Genomic DNA, 12,042 nt, shown 5'->3' with positions numbered 1-12,042 from the left:
CTTCGCTAGTTTCTAGCCCTGTCACAGGGAGGAGGACAGTACCTCTCTACCTCAGTTTGCTCACCTGTGAAACAGAATTCAGAGTAATGGTTTCCTGGCCTAGGGAGTTGGGAGGATGGAGTGAGCTGTTCCGCGGGGCACAAATTAAGACCCCAGTGCGCTAGCTGTTAATGTAACTGCAGGCTGGTCCTTGTCATACCACCTGCACCCCCTCACTCTGAAAGGAAATCTTCCCGCCTCTTTAACGTGACCCTGGGCCGGGTGGTACTGCTGCAGGGCTTCAAGGGATGAGCACAGAGGATGGTGCTGCTCCAACCTGAGACACTTTGGGGCGTGAGTGTCAGTGGAAGTGGTCGCTCTCAGGGAGGGTTGTCTCTGGGGGGCCTTTTCCTCCCCCCGTCTCAGCCTCCCAAGTAGCTGAACTGTGGACCCACGCCCCCACGCCTGGCATGGGAGGCCCTTTTTCTCGCCAGGGTGACGAGAGCCTCTTTGCCAGAAGGAACGGGACTGTCTCTCTACCACAGCCTCCTGGGAATCTCCCAGGGCCAGTTTGGGGAGCTGCTGGCTTCCCGGCCAGCCCTTGACATGGCCAAGCTTTGCAGGCCTCCTGGACCTGGAGTTCTCAGCTAGTGCCCAAGTGGCTTGGAGTTGCAGCATTCGTTTGTCCCATTCTCCTTTTGAGGAGTCATTTCAAAAGTCCATGTAACTGGAAATGTTTCCTTTTCTGAGCACTTTGATTCATTTTAGGTTTGTTCTCTCCATTTTGTTGCGCTTTCTGGAGAGTTGGCATCGCACCAGCAGAGGAGTAGATAGCAGGATATGGGCAAGTCCGGTGACTGGAGGGCAGGTGGACTTTCTGACTGGGTTTTGTTTTCTCTGCAGGAGATTAATGGCATCACTGCAGCACTGGCTGAGGAGCTCTTTGAAAAAGGTATATGTCTGGGGTCCTTGAAATACCGGGTGCAAGTTGCCTGGGCCTGTTAGGTGGCCGGGGGCCCAGGGTGGCACGCAAGTCCCATCAGTTGCTCTTTGCCAAGTGAGTCCCAGCCAGGGCCCATCTCCCTGGGGTAGCCCAAATCCCGGCACCTGGTCCACAGCCAAGCCTGCCCACCGACCTGATCTGCAGGCCTGAGGAGTTACATCCTTCACTTTAGGACTCCTGGCTCCCTGTGTCGGGGGCTAACTCCAGGCTCCGGATCTATTGCTGAGCCTTATGGTGGGGTTCTGGAAGGTGGGTGGCATGCCCTTTTGCCCTGGGTTTGTCCTTACCTGAAATGGTTCGGATGGCAAACAGAAGCCGACTGTGGGTTCGGTGCTGCCAGAGCACAGTAGCAGTAGCTAACATGTAATGAGTGCTTGTGGTATTGCCTTGTGTTCGCATCTTACTGCCTCCCCCCAGGAGGTGCAGACAAGGACACTGAGGATGAGAGACCCAGTTACCTGCTTGAGGGTAGAAAGGAGCAGAACGAGGACCAAATGCTAGATTCTGTCTGGCTCAGAACCCCCTCTGCTCTCAGGCCCTGCACTGTGCTGGCACCTGAGGCCTCACCTAACCTCAAGACGTCTCTGCATCAGGGAGGTTCCAGTATGGGCCCATTCCCCACACTGCTGCCTGCATGAGCTTCCTCCTGGCCCAGTGCCTCAGACTGTAACTCCATCTCATCTCAGGGAGGCTCCCCAGCTGCAAATTCCTGATGTCCTTCCCTCTGTAATCATGTGTTCTGGGTCAATCCTGTGCCCAGTGAGCTCAGGAGGAGCTGCTCCTGGTGCTCAAGACCATGACTTCATCCTGATGCTGTGCACATAATGGGTGCTGGCCAAGTGCTTGTTCATTGTTGGCCAGGAGGGCCGATGTCCTGGCCACACTACAGAGCTGGGGCTCAGTGCTCACCCCTTGGGTGTGGCTTTTGCAGGTGAACAGCTCCTGGGGGCTGGCGAGGTCTTTGCCATCCGGCCCCTGCAGCTCTATGCAGTCACCGAGCAGCTGCAGCAGGGAAAGCCCACATGCGCCAGTGGGGATGCCAAGACTGACCTGGGACACATCCTGGACTTCACCTGTCGCCTTAAGTACCTTAAGGTAAAGCTGGGGCAACTTGGTGTTGGAGAGCTCCTCAGTCGTGGGCACGCAGCTCCTCAGCTGGCAGTGTGTGTAAAGGAGACTGGTGTGGGCCCTGAGGGAAGGCAGGCTGCATCTGGTGATCTTGGCACTGTGCTTCTGGCTGTGAGCACTAGGGGGCAGTCACAACCCAATGTCCCCTTGCCTTAAACCTCGACTTGAGCCTGCTTGTTGGCCGTGGAAGCCATGACTGGGGGCACATGCCCAGTCTGTCTCACATAGCTGGGCAAAGCTTCGAGTGAGGTTTGGTAGCTGCTATAGTACTGCTCTGTGAACATGGCTGGAAAGTGGTTGCAGCAGCCCTAATTGAAGCCATTTATTTGGCTGCAGGTTTCTGGCACAGAAGGACCTTTTGGGACCAGCAACATTCAGGAGCAGCTCCTGCCTTTCGATCTGTCAATATTCAAGTCTCTTCATCAGGTGGAGGTGAGGCCCAGGGCTCCTGGAATGCCGGCAGGGCTGAGCCCTGTGGGGGATGGTCTTGCTTCTGACCATCCTATCTGTGTCTTGGAAGTGTTCCTGATGTTGAGGGGGGTGTGTGTGTGTCAGGATTTAATCATAAGGCACGGTTGCTTTTGTGTTTGTCAGTACGTGGCAGGTTCTGTTTGGGTAAGTCAGGCCCATCTGAAGGCAGAGAAAGAGGGGCTTCTGCTCTTGGCTGGTCTGTGTGGCCTGACCCCTGCAGCATTTGGACAGGATGGAGCAACAGCACTGGCTTCTTCTGGGCGAGTTGAAGTGCTAGGAAGCCATCCTGAGGGTCAGGCAGAGCCAATTTCAAATCTGTGTCTCCCAAGGCAGACAGCCAAGGATGTGGAGGATTCTCTGTGCTTTGGTGTGCCTATACCGAATAAATACTTTGTAGCACTCACTACTAAACTTCTGCGTTCACAGTACCAGTTTTGTTACCATTTTTTTAAACAAGAAGGAACTCAGTAGTGAATAATAAGAAATGTTTTAAAGCATTGATTTCTCGAGCATGGCTTTTGTGTTCAGCACTGTGCCTGGTGTCTGACATACACTCCTTGATGGAATCTTCTCAACAGCCATGTGAAATGGGCACTTTTATTCCCATTTTACAGTTGAGGAAGCTGAGGCTGAGGGAGGTAAGGAAGTTTGGCCAGGATTACACAGCTAATGAGGGAGAAGCTGGTGTCTGAATTCAGCCAAGTCTGACTCTGCAGCACTCTGGACCTCGAGGACCCTTTCCCTTGATGGGATTTGTACCTCGACCAGGGCAGGCGAGTGGCGACTGGCTAGTCAGAGGAGTCTCTGGGTAGGCTGAAGCTCCACTGGTTGGGGTCTGCGGGTGTGTGGTTGGAGGGAGGGTGCTTTGGCCGGTACCCCTCTCTCCTCCTGCAGGTCTGCCGAGGCCAGCGAAGTTGCAGAGGCCCTGCGCTCACCAGCTCTTGGTGTCCCTGGCCCTCACTCTGTCCACCTGCCAAGCCGCAAGCAGCGTTTCAGAGAAAATGGAGTTCATGGTTCATAGGCTTACAAGCTGCTTCAGCGAATGTTTAGCTAGCACTAAAAATTGGGGAAAAGACCTAGGGTTTGAGTCACCACCTACCTCAAAGGATTCAAGGTCACCAATGGCTGTGCTCCTTTTGTGCGTGGGTGGTGAATACCCACGTCCTGGGACTTGTGGTGGAGCGACGACACTGTAGCTGTTCCTTGTTCCAGATAAGCCACTGTGATGCCAAGCACATCCGGGGGCTGGTCGCGTCGAAGCCCACCTTAGCCACGATGAGCGTCCGCTTCTCAGCAACCTCCATGAAGGTAAGCCCCACCTGTTACCCACTTGGGGCACTGTCTCAGGGACAGGGTCCTGCGCCACAGTCCCTGCACCGAGGATGGAGTCAGCACTGCTGTCTGTCAGCAGCCAGAGGCTAGACTTGCCCTTGGGGGTCGTGTGGGACCTCCCAGTGTTTGATAGTCCCTGAGACGTGTTAGGCCATGTCTTCATCAAAAGTCAACAGTATTAACAATTTTTTAAGGAACTGGGTAACCTCCCGACCCCCCAAAAAGTCACTGGTTTTTGATAAACAGAATTATTTAGCAGTGGCAAGTGGCAGAATGTTTATTAGGTGAATTGACAGAAATGTTTCTCTAAATATAAAAAGCCTTGGCTTAGCGTTTGCTTGTACCTTGTGCTCAGCGGACTTGGAGGAGCCAGGTGGGCTTGTGTATACTGGGCCCTGTTTGTGTGTGAGCAGCAGAAGCGTGCAGACTGAGACTGCACGTTTCTTCTATATTTACCCTTCTATGGGATGCATCTTAGTAATGTTAAATCCTTCTGCAGATACGGAGAAACCATAGTGGTACTTCTAGTACTTACAGTGTCTGAACAAGATTGGGGTTAGGTGAAAAGTCTGTGTCCTGAGGGTACTGCATGAACGAAGGCAGCTTGTGTCAGGCAACCTTGCCCCTCTTGCAGGGGTTCCCTGCCACTTGTCTCAAGGAGCCCAAGAAGATCCATTGAGAGAGGAGAGGTCTTGTCAAAGGGCATCAAAAGTCAAATGAGGAAGCCTGCCTCCCTGCCCTTGGATGGTGCCCCTGTGCTCCGAGCTGCTCCCCTGTCTCAGCACTGCTGGATTTAGCCCGTGAAGTAATGGTTAAAGGGCCTGCTGTCCGCCATGGGGGCCACAATGCCAGCTTGTAAAGCACAGTTGCCTGGAAACACTGCAAATTCTGACCTTCAGCCTCCGAGATTTAAGCCAGAAAAGACATCACCATATAACAAAGGGCTCTTGTGGGCTGGAAAAGCATTTGCCTCTCAAGTAGAGCTGGAACATATTCCAAGTGGCTGTTATGTTGCTAAGCTCTTCAGTTATTTCACAATCGTTTCAAGGCATATGAACCAAAACCTCCTTTTAATGCAACTTCATTTCCACATACTAAATATGCTCCAGCCCTTCCTGAAATTTTGCAATGATTGTGTTCCCAGTGAGTGTTGCATGACGGCCTGCATGTGGTGCTCACCAGATGTTCTTACACAGGAAGTCCTCGTTCCTGAAGCCTCGGAATTTGATGAGTGGGAGCCAGCAGGCGCGGCCCTGGAGGGCCCTGTGACGGCCGTCATCCCCACGTGGCAGGCGCTGACCGCTCTAGACTTGAGCCACAACAGCATCTCAGAGATCGACGAGTCCGTGGTACGTCCTTCAAGGCCTGACCAGACCCTTGGGTTGGGTATTTAACCTTCTCAAAGGACCACCGAAAACTTGTATCCAGTGCTCTGTGCATTGCCTGCCATTTCTCAAAAGTGGACTTCAAAATGGGATTCTTTAAACTGAGGTGTGCGTAGAACCAAATGAAGCATATTCTTTGCATGTACATTTGATAGAACAGAAACACCGTGTAAGTGATGAAGTTTATTCCCGAGGAGTAGAGCAGAAAGCTCATTCTGTAGGTTCCAGATGTGCCCATAAAAGAATGACATCCAGATGGTATTTGGGCAGTAAGAATGTGATGCCTGTATTTGTGCCTCTCCATGGCGTGGGTAGATTTGGAGGGGGACATACTTCCTTCTCTGTCTGGGACCTTGCTGCTTGTCATTTTTACAAGCCAAGTGTTCCATAAAAATGGTGGGTCATGCTCAGCACTGGAGCCCCTGTGTGTTCCTGAGGACGTGCTGCTGGTAGGCACTGGGAGGTGTCACATCAGGGGCCCTGTGAAGACGGCCAGCCCAGGAGTCCATGGTCAGGAGAAAGCATCCCAGGGTGTCTGTCCACTGTGTGCAGGGGCCATGTAGGGTCCCACCTCCTAGGGTAACGTCAGGTGTTGTATTTTCTTTCACAAGAAACTGATTCCAAAGATTGAGTTCCTGGACCTGAGTCACAATGGAGTACAGGTCGTGGACAATCTGCAGGTAATTAATGTCTTGGGAGACCATCACCGCCTGCAGGCTTCTCACAAGGTCCAGTTCTCCTGAGATTCAGGAGGCTGATGCAGCCTTGGGAGTTTGGCCATACTCTGGGGTTTCTTTCACGGGTGCTCAAAAGGGGTCTGGGTGCACCAGAGGTTTATAAAGACAGGTGCTACTGCCGTCCCTTTAGGGTCCCCATGATGCTGTGAGCGTTTTTTGATCTAGTTCCTAAGAACTAGAAAAGATGTGTAAATACCATCGAATGTGATGAAGATGATGTGCCTCCATCATGGGGGTGACAGCCTTGCTTTCAAAGCCTGCACCTACCCTGTGGGCCATGCTGCCCCTGCAGGGGTACCCCTGAGCAGTGCCAGGAAGAAGGGCTTCCCTTGCAGATGACTGTCAGAGGAGCCAACCTGTGGAACTGGTCGTTTGAGGTTGGAAGGCCCCTTTCTTTGGAGCCTTGACGTGAACTACTTTACCCTGTTCTCAATGCCGCTGCAGCACCTGTACAACCTCGTGCACCTGGACCTGTCTTACAACAAGCTCTCCTCCTTGGAAGGAGTTCACACCAAACTGGGGAACATCAAGACCCTGAACCTGGCGGGCAACCTCCTGGAGAGTCTGAGTGGCCTGCACAAGCTCTACTCCCTGGTCAACCTGGATCTTAGCAACAACAGAATCGAACAGGTGAGCTGCAGCCCAGGAGGGTCTCGGGGTTCTGGAGTGGCTGTGCCTGGGTGTTTGTCGCTTTAGAGAGAACGATAGGCTTTCTTTCACTGGCCATCAAGCATGTTGTCACGTTGCTGAAGTGTTAAAAGAAGGGATGGGGGGAATGGGACCCGTGCTTTGCAGATGGAGGAGGTCAGGAGCATTGGCAGCCTCCCGTGTCTGGAGCACGTGGCTCTGCTGAACAACCCCCTGAGCATCATCCCTGACTACCGGACCAAGGTGCTGGCTCAGTTCGGAGAGAGAGCCTCTGAGGTAAGCTACTGGCAGTGGTGTCCGCTTCAGAAGTCCCTGCTGACCCTGAGGGGCCTTGCAGTTCTGGGATGTCCTCTGCCTCCCCCAGAGAAGACTCCCTCGCTTCTCTCCTTGGGGGCCGCTGGCTGCCGTAGTTCCCCAGCGGGTTTACCTTACGTCACCTTTGTCAGCGCTTCAGGCCAGGGTGCTTCCCACAAACCAACAGGCACAGCCTGAGTGTGGAGGGGCTGTCTTCAACTCGCCAAAAAGTAATGTGTATTTAGGCAAAGGTCAGGAATAAGGTATTTAAAATAATCACATTTCCTGGACAACTTCCAAACATAAAGTCTAACTACAAACCTGAAGGGCTTGCCCACCTTGGCCAGTGTCGCCCAGCCAGTATCTACTGCCTGTTGAGTGGTCTCCTGCCGCCCCGCCAGCCCAGCAGTTCCTCTTCCAGCTTCCTCTGTCTCCTCAGCTTCCAGCAGGCCCCTCTCCACCTCTCCCTCAGTTCCTGTCCGGAAGATACCTGGGAGTCTGTTTTCGTCCTTCCACACCCTACCCCCCACCCCCATCTCCTTTCTTCTGCCCGAAGTGCCCTTTTCTCCACACTGTCACCAAGACAGTATCCACAAGATGTCTCGTCCTCCCTCCCCAGCTCTGCTCCAGGCCCTTAGGACCTTCCCTTGTTCGACCATACTGCCACCCGCCCAATGCCTGCCAGCCCACAGCTCCCTCATGTTTGCAGTTGGGGTCCCTACCCCCCCATGTACTTCCTATGCCTTTGCCCCCTAGTTTCCCAGCCCAGAAAACCTATCCTCGCTCTTTACAGATCTGGATTCTGCCATGATTGGGGGCTTAGTTCAAGGCACCACCTTCCTCCACTCCCAGCCATCCGAGGGCCTTCTCAGAGGACCCTTCCCTCTGCCTTCCCTTCTTGGAGAGGGACTCCCAGAGATGGGCTTGACAGTGTGGGACTTGCCTGGGCCACACCAAGGAGCTCCTAGGTCACTTCCATCAGTGACAAGAAGCTCGGAGCCTCCTTTGTCCTTACAGGGCAGGGCCCACTCCTCACTGGGGTGCCTGCCTTTCTCTTGGCTGGCCCCTACACCAATAGCCATTTTTTGGACACTGTAGGTCTGTCTGGACAACATAGCAACCACAGAGAAGGAGCTGGACACAGTGGAAGTGCTAAAAGCAATTCAGAAAGCCAAGGAGGTCAAGTCCAAACTAAGCAACCCAGAGAAGAAGGTGGGTCTCTGTGTGGGAGGGAGGCGGGAGCATGGGCAGTGAGGAGCCAGCCAAGGAACGAGCTGGCTCGCCGTGGAGCTGGGCTGGGGGAGGACTCGGCCACAGAGTCCGGGCTGCCCCCCTCCCAGGCTGTGTGCCCTTGGCAGGTCATGCCCTTCTCATCTGTGAGATGGGGGTGGTGGTGAGACCTGTTACATGGGGCTGCTGAGGGTTAGTCGAGATCACCTTCCTTGTCACTGATGTTTGTAAGAACTCCTCACATCTCTGGCTCTGTTCTTCCGGATCTTTCTCCTCTCCCCCGCTGATACGAGCACTCCTCCTCAGGTCAGTGAGGATCCCCGGCTCTCTGCTGCCCCCTGCGTCAGACCCAGCAGCTCCCCCACTACCGTGGCTTCCACCTCTGCCTCCTTGCCCCAGCCCATCCTCTCCAACCAAGGTAATCGTGTGTGTACCTTACTGCCTAGCAAAGCTGCACATGCCCTGCCTGGGCCCCCCACTGGGCTGGGGTTGGGGGGAGATGCTGGCACCTGCTCCCTACAGGCTTCAGATACGGGGAGGGCATGGTGCTGTCTACATGCCAGCCCCTCTTGGGGTGGCAGATGGCTGGGGGGTGCCTGGCTTGATTCCTGTTGTTTGCTTAGTGAAGAATCCCAATTGCTCTGACACCCATGTCCAGTTCCTCTAGGAGACCACGGGGTGTGCTCTCTGAACAGGCTCAGGGCTGCTGGCCCCTAAAGACCCCACTCCCCACAGGCAGTATGGGCAGACAGGCTCCTTGTTAATGGGAAGCCAGGCCTTGTTACTTCCCTAAGTTGGGCGCCCCAATCCCTCATCGCTGTGGCCAGTGTGGTGTGACCCAGCACCAAACACTGTTGGTGGGGCCGAGATGGGCTGTCTGTGGACCCATCGAAGACCAATCCCTTTCACCCACCCACTGTCTTAGCGTTTTCAAAGGGCTTTCACCTCTGAACCCAGGCATCCTCGGAGATGAGTGAGTGAAGCAGGTCCCATGAGTGTCTGCTGGCCCGGCCCCCACGGAAGAGGGGAGGGTGTGCCGTCCCGAGTGGAGCCGAGGCTCGGGACACACAGGAAAGAACGCCGCCCGCCCGGGCTCCTGGAGACGGAGAACTTGGTGTGAGGTCTTGGGAAAACAGTTTGACCCTATGTTTCAAGAGCCAGAAAAGCGTTCCCACCCCTTGACCCGGTAACCCCACTGGTGGGGATTTTATCTTAACAGGATAAGATAACGGGGAAGGGGGAGGTGAAATGCTCACTGCAGCACTATTTATGCTAGCAAAACATGGGATGTGGCGAACATCGGAGAGAGAGGGGGATTGAGGTGTGGTCCGAAATACCCTGCAGCCATCACGTCAGAGAGAGGGAGACTGGGTGAGAAGGGAGAAGTGCTTGGTTAAGTCAGAGAGCCCGCTGCAGGGCAGCTACCAAGGTTACCACCGTGAGACGTGAGCGAGCATTCCTGAGAGTGGAGGGGACGTTAGTGCCGGGGTTGCTCTCCATCCTCTTTTGTAACACTCTTGACTGAGCAATTTCGGGTTTGTTTTTTTGTTTTTTTTTGTTTTTTTTTTTTACGTATAACAGGAGGGGGTTTGTATCATTGCAAAGATGCTTCCCTAACCCTGTCTCCTGCCACCTTGAGCTGCTGGTCACAGCACTGGGGGCCTGTGGGGAACCATGTGACTAGGCTCTGGGGACAGGGAGACATGGCAGATATCCTCGGGGACCAGCCAGTCTCAGTCAGCGTTTGTGGAGTCAAATAATGAGTGAGTGCATGAGTGAACGAGCGAGCTGCGGGCAGTGAGTGAGGCATCTGCCCCTGAGGCCACAGCTGGAGGCTGCACCCCCTTTGGTGGTGAAGCCCCTGTACCAGCCAGGCCCAGGCCTCAGCCCCCTTCCTCACTGCCCCCGCTCCTAGGGACATGCTATGGCGTGGCTCCCTAGTCTGCCCCCATTCCCACTACTGGACATTGAGACGTTGTCTCCAGATTTGCACCTCTTATAAATAAAACTGCAGTGGATGTCTCTGTGTGCACATCTCTTTCCTTTTTGTGAGAAACAACAAAGGTTGGGCCCCTGTCTGAGAATTCTGCTGTCCCTGTCCCATCCTCTGGCCCTTTCTGACCACTTGTTTGTACAAACCACAATCCAGGAAGGAAGCAGAAAGACTGTCCCTGTCCACATTTCCTCAGCTCCAAACAGGGCTTGGGTGGGTAGTGGCAGGAAAATGTTGCCTTTTCTCGCTAATGTGGAGGAATCCACAGATGTTTGTGTTCAGCTATGTGCTACTGGGTCTTGCCTGGATGGGCAAGGGTTTCTCCCTGGGGGGAGCAGTTTTGCTCCCAGCCTGATGCTGTAGAAGTGAACATACTTGTGAATAAACTGCGCCCTCAGGGGCCTGCCTGGAGGGGGCGCTGTCCAGTCAGCACCAGGCCTGCGTTCATCTCAGGAGCTGGTAGCCAGCTTGTTGAAGCCATGGACAGTTATGCCCAACAGGGGCTGATGTGCAAAGACCAGCTGACTCTCCAGCCAGGTTCAAGGGCTGAGAGGAGGCTGTCGAGAAGTGGTTAGCAGCAGGCACCCAGACTCAGTCACCTGAGTTTGCGTCCCAGCTTCCCTGGCCTCATTCCCTGAAGCAACTTGCTGCTTCCCGAAGCTCTGTTTTCTCCAGCCTACTTCATCGATTCTAAGATGCACATGTTTCCCCCTTGTGACTTCTCTGAAATTGAAGTGCATCTTTCAGTCAGTGGCATCTCATAGCTGCAGTCAGCCAGCTGGTATTCGTGAGAGTTGTATGAAAACCTTCAGTGGACACCTGCTGAGACCAGGATGGTGCCACCTCTGCACATCTTAGATTTGATGAACTGTGGTAAATAATGGGAGGCATGCGTGAGCTCACTCTGGGGAGGTGCTCGGCACTACTCCTGGCTCAGACGTGGTCAGGAAGGGCTGTCCTCCCTGCGTCCTTACTGGAGGGTTTCCAGATGACCGGGACAGAGACCCTGAGAAACTTGGGGCTTCTTGGGATGACGAGCTGTACGCCTAACGGAGAATGGGGCAGAATGATTTGGGGCATTTGTGGAAGGGAGAGGTCTGTCTCGAGCAGAGAGGGCTTTGCAGTGGAGGTGGTGTGTGAGGTGAATCTTGGAGGATGGTAGGGTCTGAGTGTGTGAGGGAGGAGCGGGTGGATTGCAGGAGAGAACAGCATGCTTCATGACTGGCTGAGAGCCTGCTGCCCGTCCTGCCTGGGCACAGCCCCTGCTGCTGCGCCCTGGGGGGTGACTGGGCCTGGGCCATCTGCCTGCCTAGCCCATGGGCAGAGGACCTGGGCTGTGTGAGTGTCCTGTCCCCGGGCAGTGGCTGAGCTGGGCAAGGGTCTGTGACCTCTGGGGCTCTGAGTTCTCTGAGTCATTTCTTGGGCCATGGTGAATGGTGGTGAAGCCAAGCTTTGGAGGCAAGCCCTGGTCTTCTCCAGATTTCTGGGAAACTAGGGGTTGACGCCCAGCATTCAGCCAGCCAGCGGCATTTAAGGTTAAAAAAGGCTTTACCCTCAACCAGTCTAGAACATGTCTGGAGCAAAATAATGAGTCCAGGCAAGCATAAAACAGCCTCAGCAGGCTTTAAGAACACCATGTGTTTTCGGGGTGCTGTCCATGGGAGGCGGCCTAGGGGAGGGTCAGTGGTGTGTGTCCTGTGGGAGGCCGGGTGTGGGTTGTCCTCACCAGTCCTGGAGGAAACCGGACCCCGCAAGAAGGCCTGGCCTTCCAGTGGAGGGGCCGGTGTGTTGGTGTCTATGAAGCTCTGTAGCGATGTCAGATGGTGGGAGGCAGCGGGTGGG

General features: G+C 54.5%; 1 protein-coding gene across 3 annotated transcripts in view; it reads left to right on the top strand.

Moving 5' to 3' along the window:
- Window positions 1–12,042, top strand: part of NISCH (nischarin) — a 32,764-nt gene that overhangs the window by 10,640 nt on the left and 10,082 nt on the right. For 2 of the 3 annotated variants that reach the window (XM_064496475.1, XM_064496474.1), the window contains exons 4-13: window positions 883–931; window positions 1,914–2,077; window positions 2,447–2,542; window positions 3,794–3,889; window positions 5,110–5,262; window positions 5,910–5,978; window positions 6,480–6,665; window positions 6,831–6,959; window positions 8,076–8,189; window positions 8,514–8,625. In XM_064496475.1, coding sequence (XP_064352545.1) covers window positions 883–931; window positions 1,914–2,077; window positions 2,447–2,542; window positions 3,794–3,889; window positions 5,110–5,262; window positions 5,910–5,978; window positions 6,480–6,665; window positions 6,831–6,959; window positions 8,076–8,189; window positions 8,514–8,625 — 1,168 coding nt within the window. Of the gene's footprint in view, window positions 1–882; window positions 932–1,913; window positions 2,078–2,446; window positions 2,543–3,793; window positions 3,890–5,109; window positions 5,263–5,909; window positions 5,979–6,479; window positions 6,666–6,830; window positions 6,960–8,075; window positions 8,190–8,513; window positions 8,626–9,164; window positions 10,230–12,042 lie in introns of those variants that run through there. The other variant, XM_064496476.1, reaches the window with a different exon arrangement.

This window comes from Camelus dromedarius, chromosome 17, assembly GCF_036321535.1.
Source record: "Camelus dromedarius isolate mCamDro1 chromosome 17, mCamDro1.pat, whole genome shotgun sequence".
Lineage (NCBI taxonomy): Eukaryota > Metazoa > Chordata > Mammalia > Artiodactyla > Camelidae > Camelus > Camelus dromedarius.
This window is presented reverse-complemented; position numbering and strand designations above follow the sequence as displayed.